Below are 23,015 nucleotides of genomic sequence, written 5' to 3'. Positions count from 1 at the left end.
TTTAAAAATAAGTGCATCTTTTTAGAATCTGTGTGTTTCATAATTTCTATCAATAAGAAAGTAAATTTCAATTGTCCATTCCTCAATTTATAGAAAAAACTGTGTGGAAATGGGGATTGCAGGGGAAGAAGAAAGGAAAGGCTGAAAAGACAAAGTCTTTGCCAGCTCTGTGTCCTGCTAATGGATTAAACTGTGTGTAGAGAGTGCTATTCCAAAGAACACACTGGTGAATCTATGAGTATAGAAAGGGAGGACTCAAGCTGTGAGGACATGAGGGAAATAAGTTTCTGGGGGAGTTCAGAAATAAGTTTCTGGGGGATCTAGAAACATGAACATTAGGGAAAAGTGGATGTAGTCTTGACAATGTGGCAAGAGGCTGGAGGCTGCAGAGGTAGATGGCTAGTGGGAAATTCCTGGTGCTGGGGTAGGTAAAGGATTTGAAGGATGGTGATTGTTTTAGTTTCCTAGTTGCTAAAACAAATACCATGCAATGGGTTGGCTTAAACAATGGAAATTTATTGGCTCACAGTTTTGAGGCTATGAGAAGTCCAAAATCCAGGTGTTGTCAAGGTGATGATTTCTCTCAGAAAGTTGTCACATTCTGGGGCTGGCTGCTGGTGATCCTTGGTCTTTGGCTTTTCTGTTATTTGGCAATGCATTTGACAGCCTCTCCTGGCTTCTCTAGATTCAGTTGACCTTTGGCTTTTTCCTATGGATTTTTTTTAATGTGTCTGAATTACATTCTACTTATAAAGGACTTCATTAACAGGATTAGTCCTATTAATAAGTAGGATTAATTCTTAATCCTGATTCAGTTGGGCCACAGCTTAACTGAGGTAACCTCGTCAAAAGTTCCTATTTAAAAATGAGTTCACACCCTCAGGAATAAATTAAGATTAAGAACATGTGTTTGTGGGGTACATAGCTACAGCTTCAATTCACCATAAGGATAATATCCAATTTTAATTTTGTGCCATTTCATTGCCCTTGTGCAATGTAAAACCTCACAGTTGATGCAAATATTCAGAAGTCTGCAGTCTCACAAAAGCCTTGTGGAACTGATTTTGAGGAAATAATAGAGAAGAGAGTAAGCCCTATAAATGGGTTGGTATGGAACAGAGGAAAGGGAACTCACAGAGCAGCTGGGTCAGGTGAGATGCTGTGAAATCAAGAGGTTGGGGATAGGAACATGGAGTCAGAACTGGCTATGTGAATGTAATCTCCCGGGAATTCACAGACATCTTGTGGGAGATTTGGACTTCCCAGAAGATTTGTAGTGAGGACTTGGACCAAAAGGATAAGGAGCCCTTAGTGTAAGTGAACTAATGAAAAATAAAGAAGTAGAGCTCCCTTTTCTTCACCTGATGATTTGGAAAGGTACAGATGAAGACCCCAACAAAGTGATGGACTTTCTTTGTCTTAGTCTTTGAGTTCATTATTTACCAATGCTAAAAATGTCTTTTTGTATCATAGAAACAGTGCTCCTAAAGATAAATAGTTTCATCCTGGGATGCAAATTTTATTTGTTTAACATTTATTGAAGTCTATCAAGTACAAGTTACTTGAGGAGAGTCACAGGTAATTAAAACACAGTTGTGCCATAAAAGAGTCTGTACTTAAAGGGAGACAGAGACATGTAAAATAATCCACAATACAAGGAAGGATGAGGTAAGCGCTAAATGGAGAGCCAGAACAGTGTTCATTAGCTGTAGGTGGGGAACAATGACATAGAATCTAATATTTGAGTGGATGTTTTCCCAGAGTTTCTAAAAATTAGTTGAATTATTTTTCTTTCCTGTTAAGAGAGAAAATAACATTCTGACATGGCATAAAACACATAGAAATGATTCCAAGATTACGAAAACATAGGATATGGCATAGTATGCTCAATCTACCATTCACCCAACTTATTTTTCTGTGTTTGGGGAAAAGATTCTGCAGGCAATTGCCAAAGACTAGGAAGGAAATATCATATAGTAGCTATGAGTATGGCCTGTATGCCAGATTTCTTTGCAGTCTATCTGTACCATTTTATTAGCCATGTGACCTTGAGTAAGTTACTAACTAACCTCTCTTAACTTTAGATTACTCATCCGTAAAAAGAGTATATTAACATTTCATTGGACTGTTGGATGAAATGAGTTAATTCATATGAAATGCTTGGTAAACTGTAAGTATTCTATACATTTTAACTATTGTTTTTATTATTCTGAAAAGAACATCAGGCTTCTCATATCCATAAGTTTGATCATGTTATTTTGAATCTATATGTTCTGCTCATTTTACTTTTTGGATTAATGAGTGTCCTACATTTACAAGCTATATAATTAAATCCTACTTTCATCTATCCAACTTAGAATAGTGACACCTCTTTGTTCTAATACTTAAGGATATAATGTACCAGTCTCTCATTACTGTTAAATTTAATCAGTCTGCCTCAGAATTTTCTTTAGTCTCTTTGCATTTTCCTTAAGGTTCTTAGACAATTATAGAACACTGTAGAGTATTCCATGAGTCCCACAGTTTTATATAAGGGGAGAAGAGTGTTTTCTGTTTTGTTTGTGATAACCTTATTAACAATAGTAAGTATTTTGTGAGCCTCTTTAATTGCAGAGCTTACTGTATCAGATCTTTAAAGTATAGTCATATGGTATTTTCCAGAATGTGTTTGCTGAAATACTATTCTATGGGGTCTTAATGGGTATTCCATAAAAACAAGTTGTAATTTAGGAAAACACTGAATGAAAAATGTTTATTCAGTAGTCTTTAATATCTTATACATCTGAAATACAGTAAGTTTCTTGAACTTACTTCTCCATAGCATTCTTCTTTGAGGATTGTTTTGTGAGACTAATACTCTGGGGAACAAAATTTGGGAAAGGCTCATTTACAATAAATTTTAGGTTCAATTGATAGCTTAAGCCCACTATCCTATGGGAATAATCTTCCTCTAAAGACATTATTAAGTGGAGGCAATTTCATTGCTCTCCTGATCATCCTGACTCTCAAGTGATCTTTTTGCTGGGTGTTCTTATAATCCTGATATTTTGCTGGAAAAGCTTAACTATATCTTAAGATTTGTAGATGACATTCTGTATTCTCTTTTCTGGATTTCTTTAAAAGCTTTTTAAATGGTGACAGGCTTGGAGGTGTAATAGAGTATGAAACCCATAGCCTTGACTTGGAATCATTGTTCAAGTACTGGTAGCTATGCAACCTAAACAATTTGCTTAGCCTCTGAACCTTAATTTTCTCAACTTTATCCAGAGATATATGTTTTATCCCTTTCCTTTCATTCTAATTTCTCACATTACTATTTCTGACTGTCTTAATAAGGCCCATATAGATAAGCTTATTTTTAAAAATTGAATTTGGAACTTGATGAGGGCAAAAATGTGTGGATTGGGACATGGGATACTAAAGCTACTCATAAGCTTCACGGCCAGCAACTATTAGTAGTCACTGTCCATGATTAACTCCTTTCTCATAAATATACACAGGCAGCAAAAATTAGATCACTTCTAGTCATGTTGGATCAAAGCTAAGGAGGAAGGTGTTATTTGCTTTAGTCCACTTCTATAGAGGGCTGCTCTCCCAAAGTATTTGTACAGAGCAAGCAGAAAAGTGAATGGCAAAGTGTTATTATTAGTAGTCTTGGTAAGAGGTGGGAGGGATATATGCTGAGGTTCTCTATATGGGTTTTATATTGTTTTTGCAACTGTCTTGTAAATTTGAAATTATTTCAAAAATAAAAGTTAAAAATAGTGGGTGACAGCTTAGAAAAAAACCTTTGATATTATTATTTTCATAACTTTACCAAACAATACTGTATGATTGAAAACTTAATATCAGCATCCTCATATCACAAAATAGCCTGGTTAAATTTTGAGTATCTAAGATCCTAAATTTCTCCCTTCAATAGGCTGTTGAATTTAAGTTACAGTGTTGTTTTTCTACATAAATAGCCATTTATCCTCCAAGCCCATGCTCAGGAGACTATGTGAAATCCGACTTATTTGAAATCATGGAATTTACCATATATTTCCTGAATAGCTTTGATATCACCCTGTGAAAGTTTGAAATCCTGGGCGTCTCCATATCCATAAGTTGGATACATCACATCATTAGGATCAGATGAATGATGCAGCCCCAAAGAATGACCAAGTTCATGAGTTGCAACAAATAGAAAATTAATTCCTGTAACAGAAGAAGTGGCATAAATAACTATAAATACCCAGCTTTCAATACTCAGGTGCTTTCAGGCCTTCAAGAGGAGGAGATAGTTAAAAGGAAAATTAGACTAGAAATGCTTTAATCTCATCACCACTTCAGATGTTTGAAAAAAATGTAATTTTTTTTTGGTCAGTTTCCTTCTTATATAACTATTCAGGCAGTAGTATTCTGTAGTGCAAAGTTGTGGCTTTAAAGACATTAAAACCTGGGTTTGAAACCCACTTCTGCTACTTCCTATCTGGGCAGCTCTGGACAAATTAATTGATGTTGCTGAGTCTCATTTCCTCATCTGTTAAATAGAAATAATTATCCCTACCTTGAAGACATACCATGATGATTAAAATTTCCCAATATTTGAGAAAATAATGATTATTCAATAAGTGATAGTGACTTTAAATATTAGGAGAGAGAAAGTTGACTTTGAAAAAGATGCGACTGAAAGACAGGAACTCTGGCAATGCTGGGTTTAGTTTTTGTTTTTTTATTCATTAAATCGTATTACATATATCCTTTTCTCTCCCTCAGACTCAAAGAAAAGCTTTGAAAATAGGGGAAAGTTATGAGTCTGTGAATTTAAGGAGTGGTCAATGCTCCAATTGTGATATTAGATTGAAGAAAGCCTTCAACCTATCATGAGTGAGAAAAAGGGAGACTGAAAAAGATGTGAAAGCTGGGAAAGCAAGGCAGCATCTCATTTTCCCATCACTATTTTGCTTGAACTATGGAGAATTCCTGTTGCCAACACAAGTACAAATTTCCCTTTAGGGGTTAGTTACTAGCCATTTTTTTTTTTAGAATTGTCTCTAAGTAGGATTATATATGCCAGAGCTTTCTCAGTTAGTTCTCCCTTGTGTTTAGAATATCCTTTTTTGAAAAGGAATGACTATGATGGGCTGAGTCATGGTGTTGTTTCTTTTTTACCTGAACAAGAATGAATAAGTTAAGAAAGTACATAATTCTTAAGTATCATGGTCTCTGTTCCTCTTTCTCCTCCATTTAAAAAATTATTTGGGGGGAAATATAAAGAAAGAGCCATAATTTAATGAGTTATTATATTCCATTAATATATTATATATATTAATGCCATATTCTTCTGTATATGTAGCATTAGGAGTATGTTAAATGAAATACTGCATTTAAAGCACATAGTATAGTGGTTGGCACTTAGCAAAGTCTCAATAACTGTTATAGATTAAAACAATTATAAAAGTAAAGTTAATATAAGAAGTTTGGCATATAAAAGGAAGTGTAGTACAAGAGATACAAGATACTATACCTAAACCAGTATCATCAGACCATCGTTCATCCTCATCAAAGTGAGCATCTCCTCCTAGACCTGACCCAGGGGCAAAGGCATGAGCCAGTGTGTTTCCTGGTCCATCAAATGGGTAAAAGTCCCCGTGAGCTGAAAGAAAATAGGGTGTTTGCTTTTAGTGACTGAAGTTCTCTCCAGTCATTTTATCTTTTCACTTTACATGGTTACTGAGGCTGGAAAGAGAAGCCCAGTTCAAATAGTCTGCACTGTTCTTACAAGCAGCCAATTGTATACACAGGGTGGTTTGGGTGTTTATCCTGAGCATATTTGTCACAGGCACTTTTTCTTTCACAAAACCACTCATTATCACTGATAACTGCCATATACTGCGTGCTTACTTGATACGGGACTTTAAATACATTTACCTCTAACTCAACAATTACATGTCAGCATTTGTCAAATTTGATCACTTTGCTTGGCCAAATGGTGGTGAGAGGGAAAATGAGTGTGAGTTACCACATTCAGCAAGTAATCTGTGTGCCATTTAGCATAACTTTTCTAAAAAAATTAGCTTATTATTTGTGGACAGAGTAGATAGTCTCTTGGAGAACTACGCTCAAGCCCTCTGAAAATGGATTTGATAGTCCTTTTATTTATGATCCCAAGATGTTTCAAATAGGTGTCAGGCCTTATCCAGTTTATCCAGTTCTTGAGAAGTGTGTAGTGCCATGATTAGTGCTTTCTGTACCATTTTCTTTGTCAATATTGTGGCTGACGTTCAAATTTCAGCTAAATTCACAGTACCTGGCAATTCAAAATAGGCAGCATTTTCCTGTAAATTTGTATTGTGAAACACAACCAATTAGTAGGAGTGCATGTGTATGGGTTATATCTGTTTAAGCCCTTTAATAGGAAAGTTCTCCATTTTTTACTTTCTTGCTACTTGAAGGGAGTTGGTGACAGGCCATAGGTTGTCCCATCTCTTGGAAGCCACTTGAAGGCTTTTGGAAACTGTAACACCTGATTTAATTTTGATATTATCCAGATATATTTCAAACTGTTCAGTGTGCATATGTGTGTGTGTTTGTGTAATGATTCATGCTACCAATCAAGGGTTGGCAAATATTTTCTGTAAAGGGCCATACAATAAGTATTTTCAGCTTTGTGGGCCAGACAGTCTCTGTCACAGTTACTCAGCTCGGCCATTGTTCCCAGGAAGCAGCCATGGACAATAGGTAAATAGAAGAGTGTGGCTGTGTTCCAGTAAAACTTTATTTACAAAACAGGCAGTGGGCTGGGTTTGGCTAAAGGACCATAGGTTGCCAATCACTGCTATAAAAAGTGGTTCTAAATTGACAGAGTAGAAAAAGTGTAATAATACTGCAAAAAAACATATCATTAAAGTTTCAAATCCTGAAAAGATTTGGGCGTGGACATAGCCAACCAACAAATAAACTAGTATATGAATTTGCCTGAATGAATCCGCCTCACCTCCTCTGGCAAAGCCAATCATGATATCGGCAGTTCCCCACCTGACCCTCTTGAAGCGCAGTGGAATCTCTTTGCTCCACATGTTGAAAGCCTTGGCCACTAATTGATCCACTCTGATATGTGGTAAGTCTCGAGTATATGATACAATCCTGGCAGCAAACAAAAAAATTTTTTTTTTACTTCTTAAGAAAAGGACTTTTATCATTTTTATCAAAACGAGCCAAAGCAAAACTAACCTGTAGGTGACTTCTTTGGAAGTCCATTTTGAGCCACCTGGGAATAGTGAGTATTTTGCAACATCTGGCACTCCACATCTGGGTCTCTGCATTAATTTTATCATCTGAGAGTTTAATATTCCAGTGATAGGCAAGCCAAAAAACTTTTGCATCTCCTTGAGTTTGTCTTCTAAACTGTTGGCTTCCCTTGTTTTTGAGTCTAGAGAATAAAATCTCTCGAGATAATCCTATTGAAGAAAGAGTAATTGGCATGTGATTATTGTTTGTTGTCTTTTATCTCAGAAGTATACACAGAAGCAAAAGTATACACAACTTTTGCTTCTGCTTCTTGCCCATTCAAATAGTTGTTTGAAGATGAAATAGTTGCATAGTCACTGAGTAAAATAAATGAGTGGGGAGAAAATTTAATATTGATAATGAAGCACTGTCATTTCATGAGCAAAAATGAAGAGTTCCTCAGTTTCTTTCCTATCCCCTTAAATGTTTTGAGTAAAAACAAATTTTACACTTTATAAAGACTTGTTTGTAAGACCCAATCAAAAAAGATGTCCTCAGAAGGTACAACTGAGACCTTCACTGGGCGCCATAGACCTCATGGGGATGCCCAAAGACAAACAGCCCCATCTAAGATTCTGTTGACACCTGGTCCCAGATAGAGTTAGAGGTTCATACAGTTTTAGTTCTGGGAGAGGATTTTAAGAGATGATTTAGTTTAATGTTCATATTCTCTAGGTGAAGAAACTAAAGCTCATAGCAAATGAAAAGGGTTCACATATTAATTATGTTTCCTGACCCCTGGTCCAGTCCTCTTTCCACTATTAAATCCCTAAAAGAACCCACTTTGGGGAGTTACAGGATAAGGTAGGTCTCCCATGCCCATTGCATGCTCAACTGCATCCCTGGGAATTTCTTAAAAGTCCCTACTGTCTGGATATGAGGGTGGGAGTTCAGCAGCCTACATATGAAAAAATTAAAAATGAGTAAAATGAAAACAGCAGCAATTTCAAAATGTTATTTGAGCACTTATTATATTCCAGGTACTGTTGTAGAAACTATACCCTTATCTCATTTAAACCTCATAACCATCCTGTAAAATAGGTATAGTATTGTTACTTTTATTTGATATATGAAGATATATGGCCTAGAGATGTAAAAGAATCTATATAAGGCCATCCTTGGGTAATTGAAGGAGCCAGCATAGTACTCAAGTGTTCTGATTCCAAAGACCATTTCATTACAAAAATGTATAGGGCTGTATGATGCATGATAGTATTGTTGTTAAAGTTATTTAAACATTACTTAATAATTTGTAGCCTCTTTTGGACTAGGTGATAATGGTTGCTTGTTTCAGAATCTCTCAGGAGTATATACTTTATTAAGTAACCATATTAATATTGTGCCCTCTTTTCCTGTTACCAATGATTGCATTTCATTCAGTACGACAAATATTTGTTGTTCATCCATGACAATCAGGACCTTTCCTTATTTAAATCCAATTAACCCATTATATCCCTACCAGAGCCACAGACTTTACAAAGACAGCCTCTGAAAAAAATCTTTCTGATCCTTGAGAAACCTTCTCTTGCTTTCAGTTAACCCTAGCTAACCTCTCTCTTAGCTTATTGACAACCTGTATGCTAAGTAAAGGGACCATATGCTCTTGCAAAGGTATTCACTCTGGAGAATGCTTTAGGTTGACCCACATGTGATTGTTGTTTTGAAGGTAAAAAAAAAAAAAAGTCATATATTAGTAAATTTCATGTGGTTCAATATAATACATCACTTGGACTTTTTCATTCATCCATTTTGGGGGGAGGGTTCATGGTCTGAAATTGAACCTGGTTTCCTACATGGAAGGCAAGCATTCTACCACTAAACCACCTGTGCACCCCCACTTGAACTTTTTAAAAGTCAAAGTTAATGTGAAATAAAATGACTTTTCTTATCCTTCAAACTTAAATTTATAACTAATGCTTAAATTAAACATTTCATTTTTTACCAAGTAATAATTATTTGTATCTTTAATACTACTTATTGAGAAGTATATTGGAAAGAATGCAATTTTTGAACCAGAAAAGCTGGTCTATTACACCTATCTCTGCCACTAACAAGTATGTGAATCAATTTAACTTTGGCTTCTTCTCTTTCCCAAGATAGAGCTAAGGATTAAATGACATAGTATAAATGGTCTTTATCATCTGTAATTGTTACATACGTGGTAGTTCATATTATCACCTCATTTATTGACTAGAATAACCCTGTGAAGTATAAAAAAATACCCTATGTGGTATTATTATTCCCATTGGAAACAAGAGAAAACTCAGAAGTCCACATTTTACCCATCAACATGGGCTTGTAGATGGGAGAGCTGTAATTTCTACCCACATCTTTTGACTTCATTTCTTGCATTACAGGTAGCTCTTATCTAAAGAGGCAACACTGTATTCTCTTTATGAAAAGAATCTCAAGCTACAATAAATAATGTTTAACAATAAGAACTTTAATTTAATGAGCATGAGCAATGTTTCAGGCTCTGTACTCAACCCCCATTTGGTCTAAACTATTGTCTCCAGCTTCCTAATCAGAAAATTAAAGCTCAGAGAACTTTAATAACCTTCTCAAGTTCATTTACATAGTGCATGAAAGAGCTGGCATTTGAACCCAGTTTGGGCAGGTTCTAAAACCTGCTCTTAAACAGCTACTTGATTAGAGCCTGTAATGCCTTTTAATCACAAAAATTACAAAAAAGAAAATCCATCACAGTACTAACATAAAGGACAAATAATTGACAAACTTGCTTCCTCAGGCTGATGGCGAGACCCTGGAGCCCCGATGTGCGCAGTGGGTTATGACATACCTGAGCCTTTTTCCAGTGCTGCTCACTCATGTCCGCTGTCTCCTGGAGCAGCGGTAGGGCCCGGCTCCCAGGCAGCAGACACACAGCACAGAGTAGCATGAGCTGCATAGCTGCTGTCAAGAGACAATTGTTCTCGGACTTAATGATGGGTTAAGTGTTTTCTGCTAGAGGCTGGAGATATTTATGCAGCTTCTCAGCCCTGAGTGTGGAAATAGGTGACTCATTTGAGTGTTTTTTTTTTTTTCATTTCAGTGTCTACAGAACTTTAAAAGTGAACGTTATTTTTCATGAATGGCAATGAGGAAGTATTGTATCCTTATTGGCAGAAAGCACACAATGTATTTGTCTTTCAAAATATATTTTTTTCTTGTTTGCTGTATAAATTGAGAAAACACATTTTATTTGCTATATAAAGTGAGAAAACATTTTATTTGCTGGAATCAAATTGCTCTTCAGTGAGGCATGCCTTTTTTTTTTTTTCTTGTTAGCTGGATATGTTTATTTTGTTGTTATTTTGTCACAGAACATTGTTTGCAGCAGAGGAAACTGGCATTGCAGTCTGATGGTACAATGGTTTGTTCACATAAACCAGTTCACGTTCATCCTTTAGCACAAAAACCCTTAATGGCATGCACCCAATAAAATTCCGGACATCTCCAATATTTTCTCCCTCTGTTTTTCTTTGTCATTTTTTTAAAATAAACATTTTCAAGGTTTGTCCAAAAGAAGACCATGTAAGGTTCTTGGCTAGCGGAAGACGATTCAGAACAGTTGTTGCACACTTGAACTTCTCCAGGCTGTTAATTGATATCTTATTCTTTTTTCCAACTTTTTTTATTAAAAAAAATAAAAAAATGTTCCGACTGTCAGTTTTACAAAATCTCTAAGGGAAACACAAGAACAAGGTGCTGAGGTAAAAAAAACACCTGAGGTAGCTTTTTTTGTGTGTTTTTCTCATTTGAAAAATCTGTAAATTTAACACCCTGGGCCAATGACCTCTAGTAAATTTCTATTTTCCTCCACATTTTTTTTTCAAAAAGAAAGAAATCATTTTGCCGAATACTGATGGCTTATATACCAAAATGTAAATAAGACAAAATACATTCTTTCTTGGTGGAATTTTTGTTTGTTTGTTGGCTGGTCAGTTTTAGTGGGTTCCTGTTTTCCTCTTCTAAAATGCTAGGACAAGTACCATTGACTCTTGTTCTTTTAAGTAACCAAGTGTATGTCGAGGCTGGTTTGTGTGTTTCACTTTTGTTCCTTTTGTGTGATGTGATACTCAGAGCACTGCTTTGCGGGGGGCTGGGGGTGGGGGGTAGGTGGGTATAAGGGGGGTCTGAGGAGGGGGTGGAGTTTGTGTATAGATACAGGGAATGGAGACAAAGGGATGAGGAAAATAAAAAGAATGGGGATGGGAAGGAAGGGGATGGAGAAAGAGCAGGGGAGAGATAAACAGAGAAACAGAATTATAGAGCAGTATGCAAAAACCAGTCTAAAACCTGTGAAGCAAAGAGAAACAGTTATGTGAGCTACACAGGGAAGAAGAGAGACAGAGTTTCTTCTTCAAAGAGTATGGTATCCCTTCAGGGGATGTACACAGGTGATCCAGAATTGCCATGAATGTCCTTTAGACGAAATTTCCCTCTGGGTGAATTTTGTGTGGGTGGAGGCATGCCTTTTCAATTTGAAATTCTTCAGAGCATCATGCAAAATATTATAGTACCATAATCTTAAATTTAAAAAAAAATTATAGAAACATATAGAAAAGTGTGTAGAGCATATGAATAGTCAAATCTTAAAATTTTAAGATTTATAGAAATGTATAGAGAAGTGCATAAAACAAATAAGCAAATAATTACAAAGCACTGTAATATCCTCCCACATCAGGACATAGGACATAGCAAACGTCCCTGTGGTTCTTTATAGAGGGCAAAGATGGCAGGGGAGGAAGATGGAAGTGCCGTGCTAAGTTTGGGCCAGTGACCACTTCAGAGCCTGTGCTACATCTCCTCGTCTGCTAGTTACCTTGACTGAACCTGTAAGAATTCCTTTCTATAAGTCTTCTATTAATCAGATTATTTCTCTTTTCACTGGTCAATACTGTATCTAATTCCTTTTGAATTAAATGTGTGTGTGCATGTGTGTGTGTTGGTTTGAAGCTATTATGTACCCAGAAAGAGGCCATGTGTCATTTGTGTGGATACAAACCTATTGTTGCTGGGACCTTTTGATAAGGTGGTTTCAGTTGGGATGTGACCCAGACTATTCAAGATGAGTCTTGATCCTTTTACTGGAGTCCTCTGTGAGATGATAAAGGTCAGAAAAAACCCTGAGAGCTCAGAGAGAAAAGCCCTGGAGAAACTAAGAGAGGAACCACAGAACACAGAGAGGAAGAAGCCACTAGAACCGGAGGCTGAAAGCAATGAAATTTGGGAGCAAAGGGCCAGTAGATGCCGGCCAGGTGCCTTCTCATGTGCCAGATACTGGCACCTTTTCTTCAGAGTCCAGGTATCATCCTGTTGATTCCTTTATTTGGACATTTTAATTGTAATTTGTAAGTTAATAAATTCCCATTGTAAAAGCCAACGCATTTCTGTTATATTGCATTCTGGCAGCTTTAGTAAACCAAAATAGATCTTGGTACCACATAGTGAGGTGCTGTTATTTGCAAATACCAAAAATGCTGTACTGGCTTTATAAATGGATAATGGGAAGAATTGTGAAATGCTTGACAGAGAAGGCCTAGATTGCTTTGAAGAGACTGTTGGTAGAAATGTGGATACTAAAGGTACTTCCAATGAGGCTTTAGACAGAAATGATGAATGTATCACTGCAAACTGGAAGAAAGGTGATCCTTGTTTTAAAGTGGGAGAGAATTTGGCAAAATTGAGTCCTGATGTCAGATGGAAGGCAGAATTTAAAAGTGATGAGCTTTGTTGTTTCCTGTTGAAACGGAGCTCGAAGTATATTAAGGAATGATGAGAAAAAAAGAAAGGAAGAAAGAAAGAAAGAAAGACACAGACGGGCTCAGGGGGTCTGAAGCCCGAGTTTACTTCAGACAGACTTCAGACAATTTTATTCTTAACCAGATCCTGGTTATATACCACAGGATGACAATAGGCATGCATGCATTTCCTGAGGGGACAAAGTTCTTATCTTTCAGTGTTCTTCCTTCATACTTAAAATAACCATTTGGGGTAAACAAACATTCTCTTCCTCCTAGACTGTCTTACATAAATCAGAACATAAAGCAGCTTACTGCCGCCACCACCCTAATGCCATCTACTCCCAAGTAGTTCCGCAGGTCTTATGTTAATCCTCTCTCCTACAGAGCTTGGATTTATAGTTGAAGAGATTTCCAAATTAAGTGTGGAACATGTGGCCTGGCTTCTCCTTGCAATTTATAGTAAAATGTGAGAGGAAAAGGATAAGCTGAGAGCTTAACTCTTGGGTACAAAGAAACCAGAAACTGATAGTCTGAAAAATTCTGAGCTTTCAGAAAATGCGTCCCCAGAGAATACTGCCCCATGTGAGATTTTAACCAAACCTGGAACAAATCAGCCATCTCAGTACAAAGCAGGATTGGAAATGCAGTTATCCAGAAGGGATTTTTGGAACGTCTTACTGTCTTTTGGTTTGCCCTCTGTCTGGTGCATGCAAAACCAATACACTTTTTGCAAGATCTTTACGAATGGAAACACTGCCAGCCTGGACTGAGGGGACAGAAAAGGGACAGATTGAAGGAAAAATAACTTCAAAGGCAGAACCATGGAAGCTAAGGTCTGGAGCCAAGAATTCTCAGGCCAGCCTAATGTTTATTAATGAAGGGTCTTAGGTCAGCCCAGAACTAATCCATACCAAGGCCATAGTTATCTTGATAACTGAGACTGGATCTAACCAAAACAGGCCTGCCTGACATGCACAGTAGCTGAGACTTTTATCTGCAAGTCACCTATACCTCATTCTGCATTTTTCTTACATACGTTCTGTGACTAAGCATGTAATCAATCTGTGAAATTATACTTAATAATTTCTAATTACATCATCTGGGGCCACTGTACTCATTACCATAAACCTTGTCCATCTTTTTCTCATACAAAACTATCTGAATTAATGCAGTTCAGGGAGAAAGATTATAGGCCAATAGCCATCCGCTCTCCTACTAGGTGCCTGGTAATAAACTCTTTCTCTGTTTGAAAAAATGAATAGAAATCTCAGGCCAAGAGAGTGGACACCCCTATGCATATGGAAAGGGTGAGTTGCCCAGAGTTTGCAGAGGGTGGGCTTTCCACCCTGTTATTCAGGAAGCATACCACTCCAGGGCTTTCAGATGCCTGGAGAAATGAGGGGGGCCTGGCTGCCATGTTCAGGAAGAATGCTGTCACCCCAGCCTTCAGAGAAGGTGGAGTGCATTTTGCAAGGATTAGGGAGAGCCTGGCCACTACCCCACTGTTCTAAAGGGGTTGAAAGTGTGCCCCGCAGATGGCAGAGAATCTAGCTGCCACTCACATCCTTGAGGAAAGTGGGGCTGAGAACGAGGTGGTCTCCCTAATGCTTGGAGATGTTGGAACCCTCACCCCAGTGTTTAAGAGAGAGCAGGGACACTGCGTAAGCCCTTGGAAAGGGTGGGACTGCTGTTCTCTCAAGCCCTGAGGATAAAATGTCATTCTATAAATGACTCTCAGACCTTAAAATCTTATGAAGTATGCCCTGCATGTTTTTGGAACTCTTTGGTCTGTTGACCCCTATTTCCTTTCCAATTTCTGCCTATTGAAATGGGAACATTGACTCTATGATTGTTCCCCCTTTGTATATTGGAAGAAGACAACTTGTTATGATTTTCACAGGTCCAAAGCCAGAGGAGAATTTTGCCTTAGGACAGACCACATCTGTAATTTTGTTGTGCCTTTGTACTTAATGTTACTGAGGTGATTTAAGGCTTTGTGAAATTGTAATGGAATGAGTGTATTTTGCATATGGAAAGAATATGTCTTTTTGGGCTACAGAGGGTGGAAGGTAGTGGTTTGAAGCTGTTATGTATCCTAGAAAAGTGCGTGTTTTTAAGAAAAAATATTTTTATTGAGAAATCTTCGCACACATACAGTCCATCCATAGGGTACAGTCATTGGCTCACAATATCATCACATAGTTGTGTATTCATCACCATGATCATTTTTAGAACATTTGTATCACTCTGGAAAAAGAAATAAAAAGAAAAAAACTCATACCCCATACCCCTTAATCTCATTGACCACTAGTATTTCAATCTACACAATTTTTCCTTACCCTTTATCTCCACCATTATTTATTTATTTATTTTTCCTTGTTTTTTACTCATCGGTCCATACCCTGGATAAAAGGAGATTCAGACACAAGGTTTTTTTTTTTTTTTTTACATGGGCAGGCACCAGGAATCGAACCCAGGTCCTCTGACATGGCAGGCAAGCATTCTTGCCTGCTGAGCCACCGTGGCCTGCCCTGGACACAAGGTTTTCACAATCACACAGTCACATTGAAAAAGCTATATAGTCATACAATCATCTTCAAGAATCAAGGCTACTGGAACTGGAATGTATTTTTTTTTTTTTTAGGCCATGTCCTTTTAATCTGTTCTTGTGAATACAGACCTATTGTGGCTGGGACCTTTTGATTAGGTTATTTCAACTGAGATGTGACCCAGCCCATTCACTGTGGATCTTAGTTCTTTTACAGGAGTCCTTTATGAGAGGATAAAAGACAGGAAAACCCCCAAGAACTTAGAGAGAAAAGCTCCAGAGATGCTGAGAGGACCCACAGGACACATAGAAGAAGTCACTGGAACCAGAAGCTGGAGGCAACAATACCCAAGAGCGAAGGACCAGCAGACACTGGCCAGGTGCCTTCCCATGTGACAGAGGTGTCCCAGATGCTGGCATCTGTTCTTCAGAGTCCAGGTATCATCCTGTTGATGCTTTAATTTGGACATTTTCATTGAAAGTTATAAGTTAATCATTTCCCATCATAAATGCCAACCCATTTCTGGTATGTTACATTCCAGCAGCATTAGCAAACCAAAACAGGGGGAGACACACAAACCTTCAAGCATGGACTTACCCATTCATCTGTCTTACCTATCAGGCTTCACGTTCTGTAGTAACTGGTTTTCCCAAAGTCGGACCTTCAATTTGAAAATCACTTCATATAATCCTTTTTTTCCAATCAGTCTCACTCAAGCTGCTACCAGCCTTGGGTATAAGATCATAGGTGGGGCCTGGGTTGGAGCTCTAAACACATAAGGATTATTTTATATATAACAATTAAGGACCTTGATCTAGAGATTCTAGCCCAGGTACTTCATTTACTAAAGATGGAATTGAAACCAAGACTGATTCATTTCCCCAAGGTCATTCAGCTAGTTAATAGCAGCATGACTGCCAGTCCAGTGTTCTTCCACCACACCACAGTGCCTATTAGTCTGTAATAGGTTGTCTCTGTCATCAAATTTTATATTTCTTGAGGGAGCACCATGATTTTTGACTATAATACATCATGAGAAACACTGCAAATAATCTAGAACTGAAATATTTAATTATTCAGATGTTTCTTAAAAACTACAGATTTGGCACTTGTGTGTCAGCAAAAGCAACATTTCCAGATAATTTAATTAAATTTGCTCTCTTTAAAGACACATTTTGAAGAGTTCAACTCAACTTGAGGACTTGGTGCTCCTGAGTTAGCATCTGACATATAATATATGCACAATAAATGTTTATGAAAAAAATAATATTTATGGATCTTTATTGGATCAGTTGCATGCAGTGTTTCATTATCCTTTGTATTGAATTAAAATCCGAAGGCATTCTCTAGATTTTATTTATTTTTATATTTCTGATTTTTTTAGTAATTCAAAGAGCATTACAAATTGCAAATGCTTTAATTAACTTGAGTAACTCCCTTGAATATTCACTTTAGGTTAGGGAGAAAAAAATCTTCTCTTGCTTATCTAAATTGTAATTAGTGAAAAAATGATCCAGTGGGATCAAGATCCAGTCCCTGCCTTTAGAAGCTTGAGTTTTTGAATGGGCATATAGGGAGATAAATAATCGCAAAATAATGTGACAAATGCTTTGATGTACAATGTTCCTGTAGTCAAGAGAAGGAAGCAGCTGTCCATCTTATGGGAATTGGGGACAGAGTCAGCATTTCAGCTGCATTTCCTTGGGAAAGGACATTCTAGGAAGAGAAGGTAGGAAGAAAAGGAGAACATGGAAGAAGACTGAGCCGTCCTGTGTGACTGTAAAAATGGGTTGCGGCCAAGTTCTGAAGGGTCAGTCTTGCATGTCAGGGAGTTAGGACTTTGTTTTAAAGGACCTCAGTGAATGTTTAAAGGAAGAAAGTAGCATAATCAGATTTGTAATGTAAGAAAAAATGCTGCTAGTTGCTCTGAAGATGGATTGTGGAAGGAGAGATGGCCCTCTGCAGAGGGATTTTAGATAGGCAAACAGATCAATTAAAAAGCCTTTATAATAATCTAGGTGGGAAATGGAGGATGAGGCCTTAAACTAAAACTGTGACTATAGGAATGGAAAAGAGAAAGGAAATTCGAGATAAATATAAAAGGTAGAATTGATTAAAAAATGAAAACTTGGGGACTGATTAGCTGCTGGAGTGAGAAAGAATCAAAGAGGAGTTAAGCTTGAGGGACGTGTAGATGGTAGAGATACTATCATTGAGACAAGGTTTATAGGAGAAGGAAGGAGTTGCTTTTTCGAAGGGAACACAGACTTGGTTGTGATTAAACAGTGACATAAATTTCGAACTTATTGAATTTAAGTTTTCAGCTGGATATTCAGTTCTAGAGCTCAGGAGAGGGATCTAGATATAGATTTGTGAGTGACTTCTAAAGAAGGAAAACCATGCTTTGTTTTTGATAGCTTTTTCCTTTTTATACCTTTAATTCTCCCCTGCTTCAGTGTGATTGCGTTGGTATTCTTCTAAGATTGACTTGTTACCGCATCAAAGGGGAGTCTTCAGATCTGCTCAAGTTCCTTCTGTGTCATAGTGGCAAAATATGTAACCTCTCAGAGCTTTGGATTCTTTATCTGAAATATGAGGATATTATCTTTCTCTTCATTTGCGGGGGAGGATTAAATAAGAAACATGTCTGAAAGTCTTAGCACTGGTTTTGGAGCACAGTAAGGGCTTAGTCAGTCCTAGCTCCTATTGTTGTTGTCCTCATTATCACACTAGGAGTTTTCATGTGTTGTAATGTTCTTTTTCTTTCACGTGAACCTAGCATGATGTGTGGACAGTTAAGCCTAAATGATTTTGTTCCAGTACTTTTATTGGTAACACCAGTGTTTTCTGAGACACAAGGAAGTGACGCCTTTGAGTATTACAATGTGATGTTTTATAATAACCACCAAAAAAGTCTCCTTATCATAGAGCTTATCGACTTTTTAAACAAAGAAATCATTTGTTGCCTTTATCAATAAAATCTTCGGGTGTACAGTATGAGCAGTAGAACACATCTTCAGAAGAAAGAGTCGCAAAGATTGAAATAGGGTGTGTCAGATGTTAGGACAAGTGGTACATCTTTAAATTTAAGTGCATGGGAACATTTCACATTCAGGGAAAAATGGGTTTACAAAGAGGAAAGGAAGGCAGTGGCAAACCTTAGTGGATGCAGTTAAATCTGTGAGCAGCCCTCCCACTGGGTCTCGGTGAGAGACGACTAGACAAGGGAACTCTAAACCTGTTCCAAGGAAGCATGAGTGGCTACAACTAAATTGCCTTTCAGTGCAGTCACATCTGTTCTGAGGTCCATGCACCAGCTGATGGAAAGTTCCAGAGATGGGAACTGAGTGAGGAAGGAGCACACAGAGGGAAAGAAGTGAGAGAGAGCATGGTCTGTGTGATACAGCCTCTGCTCAGGTTTCATTCTACTGCAATCTTGCTTTCTCCACCACCAAAAAGAGAGAGCAAAAACAAAACTCTTGCTCTTCTTTGCTGTCTATCCCTTCCTTTCCCCTTAAATGCTAACCTGAACATTGCTTAACAAAGCCCACCTCCCCTGCTTGCAAGAGGAAAAGCAGGGAAGCTTTTAAATGTGGCCAAACATTATTTTTTTTCCATCGGGGCATTTTTTACAAGTTATACCACAGAAAGTAGGAGAAGTGAGTTTTTTTTTTTTATTAAAGAAGCTGTGGGTTTACAGAATGATCATGTATAAAATTCAGGATTCCCATATATCACCCTATTATTAACACCTTGCTTTGGTGTGGAACATTTGTTACAATTGAAGTGATTATCTTTACCCCACCCCAAAACCCAAAGTAGGATATAAAGTTTATGCTTGGCCTCCTCAGTATGGACTCATAAAAATAACAGCTCTGTGTAATAGATTTTACTGGAGATAGGGGGAAATGGGAGGAGAGATACATTTCAGCACCATACTGTAAATAATTTAAAATTTAATATTAAGCTTCTCTGTTCTTAGAAAAAGTAGCTCACACCAATTAATCCTCTGCCTTCTTCCCTGCTGCTTGACTTTTCCTATTTCTACTTGACTCTATCCCTAAACTTTCATTCATTTTTTAAAAATTGGGAACCCTTTGGTAATTTCCAGGCTGTTTCTTTACAGTCCAAGCTCCCAGGGCCTCCCTTTCTATTGCCAAGGAGCTTATCAACTTATTTTTCTAAACAAAAACTTCGGGAGTGCTTTTTGTCCTGCTCCATCTCCTGTTCTCTTATGTTTAGATTGACATGGAAAGTTAATTAGAATGATGCTTAGAGCCAGGAACCAGAATGATTATTGGGATTTTCTTTTTGTAATGTTATTTATACAAACATCTTCAAGCAGTCTGCAGAGTTAAAGCCAACAATAGTTATGAAAGAAAGCCAAGTACATTGAGACGTTAGATGCACTAGATGGGGACACCTACCTCTCTGAATCAGCTTTCCTCTGGCTACTTTTCCCAGAGAGCAGGGCCTGGGTGAGGCTGGACCACACCCTCTAATTCTTATGAGGCCAAATCTGTGGTTTGCTAGAGGTGGTTCTGGCTAAGGATCTTGCTGGTTTAAATCTGGGTTCACATTGAAGCCGCTTCCAGGATCAGCCAGGGGTTTCCCTTTCCTTTAGGCTCTTCCACCTCTTCTGTCTTCTGAGATTCCCGATGCAGGCTCTTCTTTCACCAAATCTTAGGGTTTGAATGTCATCCATACATTTCAGTGTGATCTTAATCCTCTATGGATGTTCCTAAGGGCCCTTGCATTTTGATTCTGTGTCTGTAACTGAGAACAATCATCTACTTTTCAAGAAACATCTGGCATCAATAAATAAGTGAGGGTCATTTAGGAGGGAAGGGAGCCATTCCAATTCCCCACCCATCTCCATTCATATGTTACCTACTTTGTCTTGCCTAGGGATGGTATTAGTCTGGGTCCTTATCACCTGAAAAAGGTCTTATCACTAGTTCCTTAATTTACTATAACTGTGCTTCTCAAACTTTTCTACTCAGGTACTCTTGGGGGTTCAAAGGTTGTGGTCCAAAGTAGTTCACCATAGGTGGGAAATTTCCTTTATATCTTATGTTTCATTTGGAATGACTCATGAAATTTTACATTTTAATTAATAATATGTATTTGTTCAATAAAAATTCTTTCCTTACTAAATCTTTAGACAGAAAAGACAATAAAGGGATTAATAAACTGACTTTTCAGTACTAAAGACAACTAACATTTTTTGAGGTACAGTTCTAATGCTTTATGTGAACTTAATCTTTCCAATTTTATTAGCATTGTTAATCCCATTTTACAGATTAAGAAACTGAGATACAGAGAAGTTTAGTAACTTGCCCAAGATCTCATCAGTTACTAAATGTTGGAGCCAGGATTTAAACCCAGGCAATCTGATTTCTGAGTCTAGCTTCTGAACCTTTTCACTCTGCTGCTACCTTGTCTCTTCCATGTCCCCTTCTCCCAACCCCCACTCACTTTGAGGGTGCAAATTTTGAGATTTATTTTAAGGAGTTGGCTCATGGGATTGTTGGGGCTGGCAAGTCCAAATCCCTATGTTAACCAAAGGTTAGAAATTCTGGTAAGAGTGATATAGAAGTCTGAATCCAAAATCTGTAGAGGAGGTCCATAGGCTGGAATCTCAGGGAAGAGCAGAGGGGTTAGTCTTTAGACCAGGTTTCTTCTCTCTGGAGATCTCACTACTTTGCTTTTAAGGCCTCCAACTGATTGGATGAGACCCATTCACATTACGGAGGGCAATCTTCTTTACTTAAGGTCAATTGATTGTAGATGATAATCCCACCTACGCAGTAACTCCACAGCAATATCTAGGCCAGTGTTGGACACCATCATCTAGCCAAAAGGACACATAAAATTAACCATCATACTTGGTCAGAAGTTTCCTTTGCTTTTTTTTTTCCTTCTTGTCATCTGAAGTCATCAAATCTTTTCCCAAATTCCCTTAGTGTTTTGTCATTTTGCTTCCTCATTTTAGGTAGCTCTTTCAGTGGAACTCTCATTCTGTTGACCCACCATTAATGCGATATGTTTGTGAGGGGCCGGAGTCACATCTAGAATTACAACAGAGTTCAAGATTATAAATTGCTGTATCATTTACACAGAGTTTAATTTACTTGCCTAATATAGCTATGAAGTGGCAGATACAGGCAATCTGTGCTGTTAATCACTGCATATCACTGACTCTATCAAGGCATGAAATATTGCCTCATAAGTTATTTCAAGGTTATTTTCTGTCTCAGTAGGAGCATAAGCTCCTTGAGAGCAGGGACTTGTCTTTTTTGCAGCTCCTTCAACAAATACTTAGTTCTGTGCTCTGATACCAGAGGACATCCTTAAAAGTTTGTTAACATGATAAATAATCTTTTGATATTTGCCCTTTTTTAAAAGGGCATTTTGAACTTTTCATTTTGAAATAATTTTAGAATTACAGAAGACTTCCAAAGGTACAATATAGAGTTCCCAAATACCCTTTACCCTTCTTCTCTTAATGTTACCATTTTACATAACTTGATACATTTAGCAAAATGAAGAAATTAACAAGGATTAGTATAATAATTATTGATAAGTTAAAAATAAGCAATTAGTGAGTTAACATAAGTAATAGTACATTACTATTAATTACTCTCTTTATTTGGATTCCACCCATGTTCGCACTAATGTTCTTTTCCTGTACCAGGATCCAATCCAGGATACCATATTGCACATAGTCTTCTTGTTTTTAATCAACAAGTAAATAAGCAAGGAACACTAACTTTAAGATCCAGTTTGATAATGGTATCAGGTTTCTCAGTGACTATTTTCATAAGTCATACTAATGACCTAATTCTAAATTTTGAGAGTTTGCCATTATGAGGTCCTCATCCGTAGTTTTCAGTTATACTACTGTAATTTATTGTTCTTTCAACTGGTGCAGCATGACTCACAAAATTCAACATTTAAAAAGAAATAATGATGTTATTTGGCATTTGAAAAGAATACAATTCTAACTGAATGTGTAATCCTGAATTTAATTCAATGTGTAATTACATTGACCCCCATTCCCTTTAAAACTTCATTATTAATAGTAGCTATTACTTGTTAAGTGCCTATTACTATTTACTAAGTGCTTTACCTGTGATTTTTTCATTTAATCATCACATCAACCCGGAAAGGTATTATAGTGTATTATGTGATTCTTTTGTCTGCCTGGCAATTTTTCCTCTTCTGAATTGACCATCGCTGACTCAAGCAATTTTTCACACACTCTTGCTGCTTCCCGCACACCTCTCCCTGGGTTTGGATGCAGTGAATAGTCCAGGAATGGGCAGGTGACTCTAGAAAACCAACATGAAGCCTTTTCTGGGTCTGATGGGGCTGATATAGACAATGGCTGGAAGAAGATCTTGTTCTTTTTTTTGAAACATGAGTTATAAGGGCCACACAATCT

General features: G+C 37.5%; 1 protein-coding gene and 1 long non-coding RNA gene across 2 annotated transcripts in view; one reads left to right on the top strand and one right to left on the bottom strand.

The window, feature by feature from the left end:
- Window positions 1-500: 500 nt before the first annotated feature.
- On the bottom strand, window positions 501-10,269 carry MMP7 (matrix metallopeptidase 7). The gene is made up of 6 exons (XM_077112052.1): window positions 10,073-10,269; window positions 7,216-7,442; window positions 6,980-7,128; window positions 5,510-5,638; window positions 4,036-4,197; window positions 501-1,795 (listed from the first exon to the last, which is right to left on the bottom strand). Exons 1-6 carry the CDS (start codon window positions 10,178-10,180, stop codon window positions 1,767-1,769), a joined length of 804 nt encoding a protein of 267 aa, XP_076968167.1. The 5' UTR covers window positions 10,181-10,269; the 3' UTR covers window positions 501-1,766.
- Window positions 2,506-23,015, top strand: part of LOC143643357 (uncharacterized) — a 31,542-nt gene continuing 11,032 nt past the window's right edge. The window contains exon 1 of the long non-coding RNA XR_013156234.1: window positions 2,506-2,582. This is a non-coding gene — a long non-coding RNA (uncharacterized LOC143643357). The remainder of the gene's footprint in view (window positions 2,583-23,015) is intronic.

This window comes from Tamandua tetradactyla, chromosome 8 (genome assembly GCF_023851605.1).
Source record: "Tamandua tetradactyla isolate mTamTet1 chromosome 8, mTamTet1.pri, whole genome shotgun sequence".
Taxonomy (NCBI): domain Eukaryota; kingdom Metazoa; phylum Chordata; class Mammalia; order Pilosa; family Myrmecophagidae; genus Tamandua; species Tamandua tetradactyla.
This window is presented reverse-complemented; position numbering and strand designations above follow the sequence as displayed.

What these genes read in the sequence shown, in the direction of transcription:
- MMP7 (XM_077112052.1), bottom strand. Translation starts at nt 10,180, where the DNA reads ATGCAGCTCATGCTACTCTGTGCTGTGTGTCTGCTGCCTGGGAGCCGG. An exon ending in AGCACTGGAAAAAGGCTCAG is followed by an intron (nt 7,443 to 10,072) that starts GTATGTCATAAC and finishes TTTCTTCAATAG; the next exon opens with GATTATCTCGAGAGATTTTA. An exon ending in GTCTGATGATACTGGTTTAG is followed by an intron (nt 4,198 to 5,509) that starts GTATAGTATCTT and finishes CTTCTGTTACAG; the next exon opens with GAATTAATTTTCTATTTGTT.